This window comes from Cyprinodon tularosa, unplaced genomic scaffold (assembly GCF_016077235.1).
Source record: "Cyprinodon tularosa strain WSP-4 unplaced genomic scaffold, ASM1607723v1 ctg69, whole genome shotgun sequence".
In the NCBI taxonomy this organism is placed as follows: Eukaryota; Metazoa; Chordata; class Actinopteri; order Cyprinodontiformes; family Cyprinodontidae; genus Cyprinodon; species Cyprinodon tularosa.
The window spans coordinates 970,792-989,243 of NW_024039440.1; the positions used below are offsets into that span (position 1 = coordinate 970,792).

Sequence of the window (18,452 nt, forward strand, 5' to 3'; positions counted from 1 at the left end):
GCATTTTCTCATCTGGAGATCTCTACTACCCAACATGGACTCTCCCAGAGTTTGATTGATGGTACAGCCTTTGATAGAACTGATTGAAAGCAGCTGACGCAGGTACTAATGTTCACAAGATAATGTGGGACTTTGTACATTTTGTTGAACACAAATTTCCTAAATCAAGGCCTCTTCTTCCTTTGACATTACAGTGTTTTAACTGTGTGAAATCGTTACTGTGTTACAGCATCTCCTTTAAACCCTGAGATTGTTCTTACTTGGAATATAAACATGACTTGATGCTTGTTTTCTCATTTTAAAGCCTAAAAAGTTTGCATATCTATCTTGACTAGCTTTTTTAATTTAGTGTCATCCATTCTAAATGCCTAAGGTTCAACATGATATTGGTCCAACCTTTATAGCTTTAATAGGTTTAATGTTTATAGGAGTTTCTGAACTTTCTTCCAGAAGCACATTTCTGAGGTCATAGATCAATGTTGAAAAGCAGGTCTCAGAGTCCCTTTGTATCTTTGCTTCTTTCTTTATGTCTGCTTCTGTTTGCTTTAACCCCAGTCAGCCTCGGCAGATGGCCACTCACACCGAGCCTGGTTTTGCTGGAGGTTTAATTCCTGCTAAAAGGGAGTTTTTCCTCTCCACTGTCGCTACAAGCATGCTTGGTGTGAGGGATTGCCTTCAATCAATGAGTCGCTGCAATCAACTGGTTTTCCTTCGATAGAAAACTTTGAATCAATTTGACGGTAGGATCTGGTTGAATTGTTTCTGTAATTGTGCCTTGAAATGACATGTGTTGTGAATTGGTGCTATATAAATAAACTAAATTGAATTGAATGAACTAAGCTGCCAAGCCCAGGTGCTGAAAAATAACTCCTCATTACATTATCCAGCTCAGGCCAAACTTTACACTGGACACAAAGCAGACGAAACTGTTCCCCTGGCAACAACCTAACCGACACTCATCCATCAGGTTGCCAGATGATAGACAAGAGTAATTCGTCACTCTGGAGAAGGCGTCTCCACTGCTCTGGAGTCAGGTGGCAGCCTGCTTACATCACTTGACTCGCTTTGCATTGTATCTAAAGATGTATGGCTTGGATTAAACTGCTCTGCCATGGAAACTCATTCCATGAGGCTCCATGCACTACTCCTAAACTAATCTGAAGGTCACTTAGAGTTTGGAGGTCGATTGACTTAACCCATTTAGGCCGGGAAAGCATTACCGCATTTCTACCATTCAAGCCGGGGGCGCTGTTGCGTAATTCTACCATTGACGCCGGGAGAGCATATAAGTCAAGCAAGAAGAAAGAAGTTTTTTTCAAGCAAACATGGAGGAGTTTGACAGAGAAGAGATGTCGGAAGGCAGTGATTTTGAGGAGTGTGTCGGCTTTGATGACGGTATAGATGAAAATGATGACTTTGAACGCGCTGAACCAATCGAACTACCACCGCAATGCACGGAGTGTTTTCAACCGCACACCTGGAGTGAAAGTTGATTTGCCTGCAGACACCACACCGCTGCAGGCATTTGAGCATATTTTTAATGAAGAACTTTGGATGCATCTTGTTACCGAGACGAATAGGTACAGTGACCAAACAAACCAAACTCCAACAAGAGCAAAGATGGCAAAGTGGTCACCCGTGACTGTGACGGAGATGAAGACATTTATTGGGCTGTGTATGGGCATAGGACTTCTTGTGTTGCCGTAGGCTACGAAGAGATTATTAAGTAAGTTGTATGCAATTTATAACACAGACATATGCATTATTATGCATAATAATACTGTTAATAAGTAATCATCAGATAGTTATTTATGTAATGTTTGTTCTTTATTTTAAAAACGTTTTATATTGCACATTCTCAATGAAGACATGATCACATATGGAAAAAATAAAGGTTGAATTTTTTATTTTTTTATTACTGCTTTTCACTTTTTTTTTTTGGAAGAATTTCAAAGATAAAATATATTTTGAGTTCTATCTGCTACAGAAGCTGAGATATCAATAATTTACTAGGCGTTGACACAGTTGCTGAATTTACAGAAAAACTTCAGGTTTTAGGGGTATTTTTTAAAACCGGCCATAGGTTTTTAAGGTGTTTTTTCCAGGCGTTTTAGGCCTAAATGGGTTAAGAGAAAGTTGGTGCCCAGCGCCTTTCAACATCTGCCTGCTGTTCTGTCAGATTACATGGCCTACCACTTTAGGGCCGAGCTGCTGTTGCTCCCAGTGGTTTCTATTGGATGTAGTACCACCGATGAAATATTTAGAAGTGAGGAAATTACACAGCTGGACTTGTTGCACTGGTGGCACCCCATCACAGTACCACCCACTGCAAACAAAACAGTCGATCTGTCTTGATTCTTGATTTTAAACATCTATATGGAGGTAATTAGAACATCAGATTTCAAATATTTAGATTAGTAAAAAAGGCATTTGGCTATTAAGTGTATCAAGAAAATGTATATAAAAACTGGAACTTTCTGACTGCAAGGGTTAAACAATCTTTAAATCTGAACTGAGATAACCAGCTTAAGCTCACCGTGTTCCAAATACAATCATAAGATGATGACCGACTGGTTGTTCAGAAGGCCTCATCGTAAGAAGACCTTTAAAAAAGCTCTGCCATGACAAATGAAAACAGGAGAACTTTGCCAAATCTGGGAATTTAACTGCAACTTTATACTTTAGCCAAATGCAACGAAGGTTGAACTATTGAATAAGAAAAACTAAAATGGAGGAACATTTAAAACAAGCACCTGATGCCCACTGTTAAGTACAGTGGGGGATGTGTATCGCTGGGGCCCTGGGGACCATTATTAGCAAGCATGGGATGGTTAATACTTTGAAGTACTAACTATTGATAATTTAACTAACCAGGTCTGCCTAGTGTTCCTATGGAAAACATGTGGGGTGTTCCAAAGTGTCCTATCAGCAAAGGTATACAAAAAATAAACAGCAAAGATGCAAAAAATGCCTACACACTTGGAAATGAATTCGCTTTAAAATCTTTAATGCTTCTAAGGGATGCAAACAAGTGTAAATGGGACGCTATGTTTTGGGGACCAAAGCTGTAAATGTTATGATATCTTGTTAAGCATTTTCTATAAATTGGAAAACAAATCCATTCAATATCTCATCAAACACTACAAGTCTCATGGTTATCCTGTTCTGAGGCTTATTTCCTCCCCATTACCACTTTACATAAGTTTGTTTTCACCAAAGTTTCAAACAGATGTAAATCTTACTCTCCTGTTAGATATTACCTCTGCAGTATCTATCCTCACTACAGACTAATGTCTCCACCTAGTTTTAGTAATAAGCTCTACACAAATCTAAAAAGAAAATGTACAACATTGTAAAGATAACAAACGGCTCGTCGGTAGGCAGCAGAAGCGTTTCTGAACATTAACTCTCACTCTCTCATCTGCAGATCAATACCCCACATGGCCTCCATGGATGCTCCCTGTAATATCAGCTCTTTACTGTCTTCTGTGTTATTGTGCTCTAACTCATCCAGCCTCCTCCTTTCTCATCACAGCTTCTCGTTCTCCATCGGTTCCAACCGACGGGAAGGCGTTTTTCTTTGCGTCCGTTTTAAATCATCTTCCATCATCCGCGTTCGTTTCTGTCACATGTAGTTTGATGGAGGGTTGGTGCACAGATTTAGAAACCAGTAGAAAAAGAAAAGAAGACTAAAGCAGAGAGCAAGTGAGATGGAAACCAGGACAAGGAGAGAGAGAAAAATAGAAAGCTAAGGGGGGAAAAGAGAGATGAGGAAAGGGGGTAAGCAGAAAGATGGAGGGAGCAGAGAAGGAGGAGGAGTATGGGGTCTGTAGTATGTATCCTCTCTTTCTAATTGTGTTAACTGGCGGCTCCAAGCCTGGCCTCTTCAGCTGTCTCAGTTGCACACAAACACATATACACATGCAACACCTGTGCACATCTGACAGACAGCTCATTCATCACAATTAACCAATTACAGCCTCCGCCAGTCTGTCTAATCCCGCCTACAGCTGCAGGGAAGAGAGGAGAACAGGAGGAACAACAGAGAAGGGTACAAAACACAAACAAGCAGTTTGTTTTCTGTATGCACTCTCTAATATCCCTTTATAATTGTTTCTGTGTGAATGTGTACCTGAAGCCACTGTATTGATGGCCCCTTCCTGACCGATGATGTGCTCCTTCAGCCTCCTCTCCAGGGGAAATCTCCTCCTTTCCTCTGCCTCCCGACGCTCTTGCAGCTCCTTAAACTAAATGGAGACGAAAAGATCAGCTCACAAGAGAGTTAATGAGTCTGAAAGAGGGGGGGGGGGTGTAAGAGACATTGTTGAGGGAAACTTGAAGCTTTCAAACTGAGGGAAAAACACTAAAATAAAGAACTATGACTAATCTTGCTAGTTCTACCCAGGAACACCTTCTGGCTGCAGCTTCTCCCTGCTGCTGTCTTTGATATGTGAAAAGCATAAAGTCTTCTCTGGGATGTAGAACTAAAATGGCGGTTCCTAATTTTTAGACATTTTATTTTACGAGTCAAATATCAGGGCAGTAGCTACAGGTTTTGATACAAGATTATGGACTTTTTTGGTAACAAAAAAACAAAACAAACATAAAGTAATGCAGAAAAGATGCACCTAAAATAAAGTGAATATTTTGCAACATTAAATAATTTTTTTAACAATAAAAATTTGTTTAAGTATTACAAACCTACAATAAATACATAATTAAAAGTTGAATTTATGATTAATTTCCTTTAATTTGCTATAGAGGGAAGGTGAAACAGACAAGTTAACCTGTTATAGGGCCTAAGTTTTAAATCAGAGTAGTTGTTCCTAATCACATGCTCAGTGTTTGTAAAATGTATATATTCCTTATTAAATATTCAAATAAGTTGTACCTATGTCCTTATCAGCCATTTCTTATTCTCCTTCTTTTAACATCTCTATTTTAAAGTCCTGACTCCGCTTTCCTTTTCTACCTGTTTTTTCCTCCATTTGTTGCTTCTTACTTCCTTTGTTTCTCGCAGCCACTCCATGACTCATTTATCCTTCTCTCTTTTTTGTCTCCTTAGACTCCAGCTTTTCCCCCTGCAGTGGAGGGAGGCTGTTTATTCTCTCTTTCCATCTTGCTTAGCTGCAGCCTGCTGTCAAGCTGGTGGATAACTATGGATAACTTGAGTTTTATCGTAAAAAAAAAGAAAGAGATAGAACCTGTTTCCAGTACTACACAGCACTGAAGCTTTAAAACTTTGGACACATGAAGGAACTAAATAAGAGAGGATAAAATATATATAAATTTTTTTTTTATTTTGTAAAGCATTATAACTGTAAATAGCAGATGGGTACTTTTCGGTTTTGCATTTTTTTGTACGGGCATCGGGTCTTAATTTTACTGAATCTTTTGCATTTTAGAAATCAACTATAGTTCAAAGCCATGACAAGTATACAGAAATGTCATAAGCTCACCTTTCATGATATGTTTTACGGAGGGTTTTAAACAGCTAAAAAATCTAATAACACCTATCACTTTCTCCATCTCCAGAGAGCTCTTACTGTGTGAGTGGAGGTCACAAGCAGATACCAACCCCCCGAAAAGGTAGCAAACGGTATGTGGGCTAACATTAAAGCGATCAACTGTTCATGCTTAAAAAATGAGCAGTGTGGATGAAATGTAACAGCTGTACCTGGAGGACTAACTGACTGACAGCTTTACATAGATCAATACAGTGACCAAGCTATACCTTCATGATGTTTGATATTTAGAGTGAAATACTTAGAATGAGCCTGGCTGTTAGATTTCAGCAATTAAACAAAACTGATCAGTAAAACTTTAAAAACAGTTCAAAATATGAAAGGAAACACTGCATGCCTGTATAGCAGGCCAATGCTTATAGCTAGGAGTGAAAATAGGAATTTAAGCAAAGACTGTATTTGGGAATTCTCTATTTGTCTATTTTCAACTTAAAGCTAAAATGTGTAATAATTACAGGGTTTTACTGACAGAAGTATATCATTAGTATATTGTTTTTAGATTTTATTTTATTAAGTCTCATTCTTTACGTTTGCTTTGCCTTAAAAATTCCTATTTGTAATTACACAGGAGTGGGTCTCACATTTAGCTGACAAACTATTGACTGTAGACATCACCATTACGCTCAGATGTAACTACAGCAACAGTAACTTTAGTGCAGGGGTCTTCAACGTTTTCAAAGCCAAGGACCCCCAAACTGATTGCGAGATGGAGCGGAGACCCCCTAATTATATATATTGTATGAAATTGTGTTATATCAAACTGCTCCTATAGTCCCTCTATTACATATAGAGTAATGTAACGAAAGTAATTTCTCCCTGGGATTATTAAAGTATTTCTGATTCCTGGTTGATGGGACAGGTGTTGTGAATGAATCGGTTCCCAGCTTGAAAGAGCTCCTCTGTGTCGCTGAATGTGTGCATTGATGACTGAAAGACATCTTCTGCCTCCATTTATCTGTTTACTACAGTGTGTTGAATTCATGTTAATGTGTATTTAAAGACATTTTAATTAGTGCAAAAAATTGTAGGAGGGAATATAAAAAAAGTAATCAACCAAGACTTTCGTGACCCCCATGCAGTACCTCTGTGGATCCCCTAGGGGTCGCGGACCCCCTGTTGAAGACCTCTGCTTTAGTGCATTTAGCTCTGAGAGCTGTAAATAAAACATTTTAGGGTTGTTTATATCACATAAACCACATAGGTATACCCCAAAATAAATATCCAAATAAATATCTAGGCTACTTCTCTCATGTTTCAAATATTGCCTCGTTGGTTCCACACATACTGCTAGCACCTCTCCCGATTTATGCGCGATTTGTAGGGATTTTTCATGAGATTTGTGTCGCTGCAGTCTGACACTAAAAATCACATACTGTAGCTTTAGCATTTAATAGTCAGGAAATTGTTGCATTGTTGGCTCCGATTAAACTTAGACCGGATCTACAAAATGAGATCAGAACCAGTTCAGCCAAAAAACAGACAAAGCTGTCCACTTTTTCAATCTCTATCAGAACATTATGATGTAAAGACAGTTTAAAAAGTCAACTCCATCTTGATCTAACCTTGGCTCCTAAAATACATACCTAATAATTGCTCAGACAGAAAAACCTAGACCATACTGTACTACAGTTCTGGGTAAAGATGAACTGGAATCTTTACTTTACAAAAAAAAAAAATCATGATCATCAGTGTAAAGCAGAGAGTCTGATCAGTGCATCTCTATAGAAAAAAAGCATTTTTTCTCCCCATCATTGACTCAGCTTTTTTTCCTGCACAGTTGTGACCCCAGTTAACCTCCACCAGCTTCCCAAACTTCAATACTCAATAGCACCTGTCAGTCAGTGACGACAGCGACACGGACCTCCTGAGGGGTGTCTGCCTGTGTGCACCATGTGAAGGAAATGAGACAGATGTCTGTTGAGTGAATAGACCAGAGTGTTTCAGACCAGGATGAAGGACATTTGGAAGAACTAATCATATTCTACCTACACACACATCCTCAGAGCTCATAGCAAGGCTAAGTAAAATGAATCTTTTTGTGTTTGAATTAAAGTGAAGTGTAAGTATACCTTTCCCTCCCACTCCTGCAGCATTGTGCTCACTTCTCCCTCTTTGGCATAGGCCCGTGCTGTGTGTCCCAGGCCATTGGTTTGCAGCGGGTTGGCACCTGTATGCGTTTCAACACACATACATACATTTAGAGTTGATACATAATGATGGTGAAATCAATAACAGGGTCGTTTTATGAAGTGATTTCGCAGTCATGAGCAGTTTTCATCATATCAAAATAATGTAGACACACCACAGCAGGATGCTAAAATGGTCAATGGAAAGAACGAGGAGTGGTGAGAGGTCAAACTAGTTTAATGATTACCGAGGCTTTCTGTGGTGAAACAGAGAGCTCAATAAAGCCTCTGTATGGGGTTTCATATCTGCAACACGTGCCAATATTGCTCCCTATGACCCCCTCTGCCAACACTATGACCAACACGCTGGACTGTTGACAGCAGGATGTTAAACCTCAGCAAGAGGTTAAAGAAAGGGAAATAGCAGTTAAGACTATGAATGCTGACTAAGCATAATGTCACAGCATGTGCATGTATGGTGGTGCTGGATGGAGATGAGTCAGGGGGTTCAAGACTCTCATCTACCAAGAAACCCCTCAACGTTTTCACATTGTGACGAGTTACAGCCACAAACTTCCAGTTATCAGATAAGAATTTTAAACATTTGGGCACTGAAATTTCCCATAAAAAAAGTTTAGCATGTATTTGTGTTCAGCCTCCGCTAAGTTCACACCTTTAAAAGCAGCTTTTATTGGTATTACAAGTAATACATTTGAAAAATGCTGAGATTAGCTTCCTTTTTAAGACTAAAGGGGTTCTTTAAGCAGGAATTCACTAAGCCTGCATTTCAGAATTAAAACCAGTTTTTATTGGTCCATTCTCATTTGCGGTGTTCCCCTTAGTTTTGAAGTTTCTGTAAACACGACATTATGCACAATATCTAAGGCAAATATATCCTCAATTCTCTGTGTGTCCACAGGACTGAGAACAAAGGGAATGGCTGCAAATGCAAAAGGTCACAAAGTGATGAAAGCACAGACTAGAAAGAGCAAAGGAGAAAATATGCATACATAAAAGTTGACATTATCATCATTGCAGTATTTACTGACAATCTTAATTTTTGCCACAGACTCTTGAATTAAATTAGTCTAAAACACATATGATGTAATTTAAATCCATCTGTCTTTGGGTAAACAAAGCTCCACAGTCTTAAAGGTTTCAATTTTGCATTTATTTCCAGTCATTTATTCAACTCTACTTAGAACTTTCTATCTGACCTGTCTGGTGTTTTCTCCTTGGCCTTAATGATGCTGGTTGGTCCTATAATGTTCTCCAACTAACCATAGTAAGCTTTCACAGAAAAGCAAGATTGATACGGAGATCAAATCAAACAAAGGAGAAATCTGTCACTTCTTAGGGTCATTAGTTACATGCAATACTTTTCTTCTAGTTAAATCCTTCTTTGTGTTGATCCATCATATACAATCACAATAAAGTACAGTGATGGTTTGTTTAAGTAATGCAAAACAGTTTAGGGGAATGAATACTATTGCAAGGCAGTGTGTATGCACATATGAATAAGGTTTGATCCGTTTCAGCTGATGAGCATGGACCAGTGTACTTTAAGATGATGACATTTTACAGGAACTAAATGCATTCGATGCAAAACTGAGCTTTGTTTATATTCCTTTATTTATGTACTAACAGAAACCATAAACTGCATTTATCAATACATGTAAACCTGGTGTAAAAGAGGACTCTTAACTTCAACGTTTTAATATCTCTAAAATCAGACAAGAGTAAATTAACCTTACAACATCTAAAACTTTGACACAAGAACTGAGATATCGGTGATACCCGGGTGCGTCTGAATGATTGTGGAAAATTATCATACCCATCCACCAAAGTTATTCCTTAGCACAGACGGGATGTAATCAATGCAGGTAACAGCTGATCTTATTACTCTGAGCCAGGACTACAGAGACTAATAATCATTGGGCCGATTATTGATAAATCCTTAAATTTCACGACTCACTCCCGAAGCTATCGATCCTGACAACAATACACCGCTAACAGTCCCCCAAACAACAAAAACATGAAAGAAGAAAGCAATAAAGTACCCCACACACCACACACACACACTCGACATAATAAATAGCATCATTTAGGGCTTTAATATCAGGCCAACCCTCTGGGCCATAGTACTTTATAACAGGATCAACACCAACACGCACACATACACACCCACAGCCCAGCTGAACATTGCCTCCTTCTCACCGTCACTCACACACACATCCCTTCATTAGGAGTGCTTTAGTTATGCCTATTAGGATGCCCTCCTCTTTCCCATTTCCTCCTCCCTCTCTTTCTCTGCAGCTGGTGGGAGAGAGCCCCTGCTGTTCTTTGTGCATATGTGCTGCCCCTTGTGTCTGTTTCTGTGCAGATCTTCTGGCCTCCTACCACCTACGGAGCTGACCATTACTCAGCTCCCCTGGCCGGAGGCCTGATTTTGAACCGGGGGAGAAGATGGAGAGCTGCCGCAGGTAGGGTGGGGCGACTGCGGGACGCGGTGAAGCCTGAGGGTCGGCCTGGAGACTGTGATGGATGAAGATGTGAGCAGAGGTCCAGCTTAGGCCAAAAGAGCAAACGTGTAGCAGGAAGAGTAAGGTGGGTGCACTCAAACACAGGGGAAATAAGAAGCTAAAGGAAAGAACGACACTAACACACAGCGTTTCAAGAGGAAGACAAATAAGAGAAGCTAATGACACTTCCACCCAAAGCAGTCGCCAACAACTTTTTTTATGGCATGGTGCAAAACTAAGAAGGTAGAGAGGTAAATAACGGAAGTGGAAAAGATGAAAAGACCTCAGAAAGGGTGTAAGGTTTGTCAAAAATGATTAACACACATCAGAGGCTAATACCTCATAAAAGTCTCCAGTTTTGCATACATTTGCACAGGATGACAGCGACCGGGGCGATTGAAAGCGCTTTGACTGTAATTGGCCTCGATGGTGGCGCCAAGCCAGCGAAAAGGCCCCCGTCGGCCGGGCAACAACCAAATCTGTCATTAATCTGATTGTCTTAAAACAAATGTCTCTGCTTCGTGAAATTTCTTACCTTTTTAATTCAAAAAATGTTTCTGCGGGACATTTGATCTAGTTAGATGAAGTGATTTGTTTAAGCGTAGTCCTAGATGTGAGGTCGAGACGGGAGCACAGAGCTTTAGATGCACCATCAATCATAAACATAAGCCAGACATTAATACAGGCTTTTTATGTGGATTTTGGGTGTTTTGTCCAGAAAGGAATGTTATTTTATTAAAGATGCAATCAGCCTAAAAAGAAGCAACTGTGAGTCGTCTCCAAGCCGCACGACAGATATTAGAAAGAAATCACAGAATGTATGAATACATCAGTATGTTAATCAAATACAAGTGCAAGAGTACTGAATACATGGTATATATAATATTGCTTCATGTAAAAACACTTCCTGCAGTTGTCTAGATACCCCAAGGGCATGTTCTGAATGCCGGGTGGGTGGGAGGGAGGGGGGTGTCACAGTTCAACTAGGCCTAGCTTGTTTAAGAACAGCTCTGCTGGAAACTGAGCAAGATACGCTGCCCTCAGGGTGTGTGTGAGTGTGTGCGCTGGTGGAGCTGAGTCAACGACAGGTGTAATGGGGGCTGGGGAAGACGAACAAATAATGCACTTTAGATGAGTGATGTAAACCTTTTTATATCAACTATAGCAACCGATACATATCTCCGTACATTACCCTTTTCCATGATTCACAGTCCATCTTTCCTTTCACATAAATAAGATCACTTTAAAAGTTTTTTTTTTTTTTTAAGGGACAGGAATATTTCTAAACAGAAGGACAACTTAAAGAGATTTTGAATTAGCAAACCCAAAACAAACAGCTCAGAGGATCCCTTTATTTTGGCCTTTATTCCCAGGGAAGCAGAACATCTTCCATCAAATTTCCTATTCAATAATTTCTACATATATTTTTCCATAAAGAGAAAAAAGTTATGGATACTGTACCCTTTGTCGTAGTAAATTGATATGTTCATTGTAAAAATGGAGCTTTAATTGACCAGCTTTACAAATAGTAATGGACTTTTTTTTTCCTTGCATTTTGAAGAACCACACACTTTATTGTATTTTACTGGCTAGAATGCTGGTTCATAGTTATTAAATGGAAGAGAACATTTCCTTATGACGCGCATTTATAAACCAGCTGTCTGCATACATAGAACCTTCCTGTTGCAGCTGGGAGTCTTTTGAAGTTGTTTCTAGCAGCTCTGCTTATCTACAGGCTCATGTTTTTCCCTATTTGTTAAAGAGGATCAGGGAAAATCAATTTTCAAGACTTGCCAAAAAAAAGAAAAGAAAAAAAAAAGTCCTGTTTTCAGGCTATAAAGAAAGATATGTTCTTAATCCTAGCCATATCTACAGCATGATGCTACCAATGTCATGTCTTAAAGTCGAAAGGGAAACAGCCATTCTCCCGAGTGGTGCCCGATTTTACACGAGTGAATAACGTGAAAGAGATTGGTCGTTTATCAAAGGGTTGGGATTGTTGTGGCGGAAGGTTCACAAGCAGGTTTGATTGTGACCGGTTTCTTCTAAGCATCTTGCTAACCAGTTAGCAACTTATAGCTAGTACGTTCCCAAAGGGAAATTACATTGGGACCAAGTAGCACTAAATTGGTTGACTTAGCAATGACACTGTCAAGGAAAGCTATGGTCAGCGGAAACATGCAAGAGGAGGAGAGTTTTGTGTCTGAGGTCGTGGATGAGTCTCCTCCGTCATACATTTTTTATTTAGAGGAGGAAAGCGGGGATGAAGTTGTTGTGGAAGAGAACGCCAGGGCGGCAGAAGCTTGGTTTAGTGTAGAAGGCTTACAGCCGTACATGTTTGAGCCCTTGCCTCACAACGCTGCCAGTTCGGTTAGCCCTACGCCTGCCGAAGACACAGACGTCCATCTCCGTGAACACTGGGATGGCACTCAATGGTAAATGATTCTTATTTCTTATTTCAACCGTTGCGTATATTAGCTGCGACATATGAAAGACCGAAAAAATTTGATTGACAGATGACCTTTGATATATGATTTGCCGAATTTAGGTGTAAAAGCTGATGTATAACTAACTGGCCTGCATAAAATAACGAGAAAAAAAACAACAACTGATTTTTAGACAGGATTTTTTATAAATAGAAATTTTCTAAATTTTGAGACAATATGGTCTGATAAAGAGCACATTTATATATATAAGCCAGAATGAGTTGACATTTAAATTTGATTTCCCTACGACTTTAAAAAAAGATTGCAAAGCTATAGAATGTGTCTGAATGTCTGCCCTAAAAACTATATAGGGCACTATATAGTGGTTACGCAATTTTAGATGACTGTCCGAACATCTAGTGGTTAAAGAAGTAGTGGACTCAAAATTTCCCACAATTCACCTTGAAAAGTAGTGATCATCAGTAGTTAGCAGATATATCCCAGTTTGCTTTGCGAGCTGTTCTCGCAAAGCATGATGGGATTTGTTGTAGCGTTGACAAATAAAGATGGCGCAGGCACTGTGTGGGGATGCGGAGTTACGTGACCAACAGGGAGCGAAAAGTAGTGATCATCTGACAGAACGATTATTTGGGGCATTTTTACAAATAATCCTATTAAAAGCACTTCTGTCTGTGGGATTTTGATGTTTTTTTTTTTTGCTCTCTCAGGGAAGGGATTAGAGATTAGGTGCAACAACGTACCAGCCTCCAGAAGCATGCGGACAGCCAGTGGGTCATCTGCCAATGTGGCGTAGTGAAGAGCAGTGCAGCCACGGAAACCAGCCCTGCTGCTGAGCCTGCTGCTGAATTCATCCTCTCTGGACACCAGAACTGTAAAATAAAAAAACAGAAACAGGTACAGAGAAGAGAAAGGTGAAGAGAATGAATCTAAGGGAACTTTTTTTTTTAGATCAAACTCTGTTAAAAGTTAATCCTCTTTCCCAAATTTTAGCTCAACCATCTACCATCACAGCATAGTCCAGGATTCGTGTTTTGAAGTCTCTTGCTCTGTTCTTCTGTAATAATGGAGACGCTTTATCACCCTCTCCTTAGTTGTGTTTCATAAAAACACTCATCTTGTGCCCCTATTCTATCATCCATTTTTATTTTCTCTGTCTCTTTCCTCTCCTTCTGTGTCCATCAAACTCTTTCATCACCGGGACCCTCTTCCCTCCTCCTCCCTATAACTTGGCCACATCTATCTCCAGAGTTTCTCTCCGCTCCTCGTTTCATCTCCCACCCAGTCCCTTCAGCCCCTCCTTTCCTCCAGAACCCCTAAACATCCATATCTTCCTACTCCTCCATCTTTAACCTTCTTTCCATCCTTATTCTTTCAGTGCCTTCCTCTCTCTCTCCTTCCTAGCTTCATCAGTCTTTCCCATCCTCTCCGATACTCTCCTTCTGCAGTGTGTGCGTGAAACACAGGGTGGGATAATCATGGCTAACCCAATAAAGCGTCGCACAGACCCCCCTAGCCCATCCATCAGTGAGCGTCTGGGAAACGCTTCCCCACGCTGCGCCGGCCCCACGTGGACCCAAACCTGACAGCCATATAAATGTCTGCAATATACATATCCCGTATAAATATGTCTGCGAAACCCAAAGCAGACTGGGATGGTGGGGGGGAAACTGTCGGTGCTTATGTGTGTGCACCCTCATGAATGCATTTGTGTGAGTAACTGTGTAGCTCGGTACAAAAAAACAAATAAAAATACATTAGTTGTCACTGAATATGTAAAAATAAATAATACAGAAGGAATCGAACATGTGCATAAATGTAAAATCGTATGCAAATGATTATGTCTCATAATATCTGCAGGTTAACATGTGTAATAAAACAAGGAAACAGACACCAGGGAGGCAGCTGTTAAGTTTCCCCACCTTCCAGAGAGTGGATGCCTTTCTCCCTAGAGGTGTCATAAACATTGTTGAAGTCATCTCCTGCATTCGGGTCGGCACCGGCTTCAAGAAGAACCTTCACCGCACTGGAAAAGAGCAGAACGACAGACTAATTTCCTTCCTTTAGTTTAAAGAAAGGGACTCCTTTAGGGAGTCCCTTTCTTTAAACCGTACAGATAAAGTTAGCTAAAGCTACAGACTTTTTTTAGCCCACATGTCCAATTTTTACCTGAGAGACATTATAAGTCAGACTAGTTTGCCCCTTTCTGATCAACTCCACTAACCTTTATATCTCGTTCAAAGATCAGCAGACATCATATTGGACCGTTTTCCAGTCATATTTGGAAGGTAAAGATGTATTTTTCCTTCCTCTTTTTTAACTTCTCCGCAAACACATCATGTTTGGATACAACCGTTAATCTATGTTGGCTTATTTAAAATCAATCACATCAGAGCAGATTTTGCATTTTCTAATGAAAAAACAGACCATCATTCCATTAAAAATTAACGGTTTGTGTGTGTGCGCGCATATTTTTTCAGCTTATGGATAATATCCTTTTTAAAGTAAATACGTTATTATGCGTATTATATAGGGTATTTGGTGTTGGTCCTTAAGGTCTCTGAATAGGGTGTCTAATATTGGTTGGGCTGAAAATGGCATATTTGCTGTTCTATGAGCCCTAATGCAAGCCTGGTTATAAGCCCTAGAATTAAACAACAGGTTTTCTTCCTTTTATGGTATGATCATGAATATTTTGATGAGCTGTGCGCTGATTGATTGGTTTTATAACGAGCGAAGTTGCTGAGCAAAGGCGCATCATAGCAACAAGCACTCACTCACTCACTGAAACATTTAATTGTCGGACGACTGCAGTTCAACAAAACCGAGCCGTGAGCTCCGGCGCTGGTTGAGACTGGGGACGGAGCGACCGAACCCAACCCGGTGACGGTAGTCCGGACAAAGGCAGCCCCGGTAAGGCAGGCGGGGGGAAGCATACCATCACTGGGTCGGGTTCGGTCGCTCCGTCCCCGGCCGCCTGGGTTCCATGCCTGTAGAGTCTTAGGATCCTTGGGAAGACTGTGAAAATGTTCCCATTTCTCCCTGGAACACTGCATTTACCCCCGTGTTTCTGGCTAATTTTCAATAGAGAAACTGCCTGCTTAGTAATTCTTGTAGAAGTAAACCCAACATCCAGTGAGCTGGTCTGTATGTCAATTTTGGTGCGTGATAAAAGTACAGGCCAGAACCAAATAAGGCAACATCCCCGAGTTGACGTCAATTCAGTGCTTTCTTTGAATTCACTTGTTTTTTAGTCAAATTATCTAATTGTAAGATTTGCAGAGTTTGAACTTCTCTGTACGTCAGTTTCGCCGACTGAACTATCATTATTCATCTATGACAATGTAAACTCGGTTTTGCATTCTATGACCCCTTTAAAAATAATTGTATAATTAGCATGATACTATTGTATTTATGTTTCAGGTTATCATAACTAGCTCTCTACACCTGGACCTAACCGCAAGAAATGAAATTATACATTCATCAACTAAAAAAAAATAAATAGTACATCAAAACATATTATTGTTTTCACTCTTTCAGGTCTTTTAAATATCTCAACTCAGCTAGCAGCCAAATACTGAAGCTTACAGACGCTAAATGTGAGATTCTAACAGAGTGAATCATATTTAACAGAATCTAAATCAGTGCTTTAATCAACGGGTCAGTGATTGACCTGATCTAAACACAGTTTTCTGCCATTATTCAGCTACTCACCGTCTTCAAACACAGTAGTAGCTGCTTTATACATTTGTAGTTCCAAACACATTCTTATGCAATAAGCTGAGGCATATTCTTTGAACAGATGGTTGCCTGAACTCATCTGAGACATCTTCTATTCCATATATTGGGTTTCTACCAATATGCTTTACCTTTTTATTGCTTTCTAAAGTCTTAAAGACAGATGCACAAACAAATGCATCAGCTGACCATCACACTTGCAACTGATTCCCTTCCATCCATTATGTCTCTTCATAGCGGTCTCACTCCAATGGCTTCTTCCCTCTCTTTTCCTTTTCAATTCACATTTGTATGTCTTTTAACACGTACATATGTGCAGAGTGAGGGGCCAAGGGTCGGACCAGTTTCCGGCACTAATGGGGGGGCCTGTGTGATGAGGTGGGTATATATATGTAGCCCTTCACTGGAGCGTACCGCCTTTTAGAGCAAACACAACAACCTCGGCAACACCACTGACTGTGACCTAGCGGAAATTTCAGGTACCATCTCTCTGTCTGTTCTCACTTTTGTTCACTACCGTGAACATGGGTGTTGGCTTTGACCCTGAGACACATCAACACACAAAAACAAAAAACTGTTTTCTGAATGTGCTTCCAACTCATCTCCGAAATGTATTATAGAAGCAAGCAAAAACGAAGGGAAGGAGGCAAAGAGTGTAAAAAGGAATGATGGGGGAATAGAAGGTTTTTCCAAACTTATCCAGATATTTTAATTAAATCTACACCTTCCCAAACAGAGTAGTCATATTTAAATGTTAAATCATTCTGGCTTAAACATTTATATAAATGTACTCTCCATCAGACCATATTGTCTCAAAATTTAGAAAATTTCTATTTGAAAAAAAACCCTGTCTTAAAATCTGCACTGTTTTTTTCGTTATCTTATCCAGGCCAGTTAGTTATACGTCAGCTTGTACACCTAAATTCGGCCAATCATATATCACCGGTCATCTGTCAATCAAATTTTTTTCGGTCATAGCATCTTGATTCATACGTCGCAGCTAATATACGCAACGGCTGAAATAAGAATAATTATTTACTTTACCAATCAGTTCCATCCCAGTGTTAATTTGGAATGGACGTCTGTGTCTTCAGCAGGCGTAGACCTAACAGAACTGGCAGCGCTGCGAGGCAAGGGCTCAAACATGTACGGCTGTAAGCCTTCTACACCAAAACAAGCTTCTGCTGCCCTGGCGTCCTCTTCCACAACAACTTCGTCCCTGCTTTCCTCCTCTAAATAAAAAATGTACGACGTAGGAGACTCATCCACGACCTCCGACACAAAACTCTCCTCTTCTTGCATGTTTCCGCTGTCCATAGTGTTCCTTGACAGCGTCATTGCTAAGTGCTACTTGGCCCCAATGTAATTTCCATTGGGAACCTACTAGCACCAAGTTGCTAACTGGTTAGCAAGATGCTTCCGAGAAACCTGCGACAATCAAACTAGCTTGCGAATCTTCCGCCACAACAATCCTGCCCCCTTGATAATCGACCAATCACATTCACTTTATTCACTCGTGTAAAGTCGCGCAACACTCGGAATTCGGAAATGCAACAGTTGGAGCAGCCACTTCCCTACAACTTTAATAAGAAATAAAACACTTAGCTCTGACCTTGAGGGCCTTAAATTAGGAAGAGAAGGCAAATTTTATTTAGATCCTATAATGATTTTTTTTTTAATTAGAAAAGAACTAATAGGAGAGGGCCCTGAAGCCTATATGTGCAGCTCTTGAACTTACCTGATATAATACAAGGTGAATACATTGAAATATATTATTTTAATTTCCCTATGAAACTAATCATAAGAAGGTTCCAGGTCCAAACTTTAGTAATAGTTGTGAAGTCAAGTGTGGGAGTATTTTCTTATTATTTACTTTTCTGTTTTTTACTTTTATTGTTTGTTTGAAATAAGGTATTATGAAATGAAATTGTGATAGATTATAGGTTATAATGGCCGAAGAAACACAAGGAATCTGGTTAGGGACTTTCCGATATTCTGATTTTCCTTAAATAAAGTAGCTACTTTTTGTTATTTGTACTGCAGTGTAAAAACTACAGATCATGCAGGCAGATGTGGATGTGAACATTTGGACAGATC

At 39.9% G+C, this 18,452-nt stretch overlaps 1 protein-coding gene across 1 annotated transcript in view; it reads right to left on the reverse strand.

Moving 5' to 3' along the window:
* Positions 1-18,452, reverse strand: part of clpb (caseinolytic mitochondrial matrix peptidase chaperone subunit B) — a 40,092-nt gene that overhangs the window by 12,810 nt on the left and 8,830 nt on the right. The window contains exons 4-7 of the mRNA XM_038267991.1: positions 14,540-14,643; positions 13,361-13,489; positions 7,595-7,692; positions 4,133-4,247 (exon numbers count right to left, since the gene is read on the reverse strand). Coding sequence (XP_038123919.1) covers positions 4,133-4,247; positions 7,595-7,692; positions 13,361-13,489; positions 14,540-14,643 — 446 coding nt within the window. The remainder of the gene's footprint in view (positions 1-4,132; positions 4,248-7,594; positions 7,693-13,360; positions 13,490-14,539; positions 14,644-18,452) is intronic.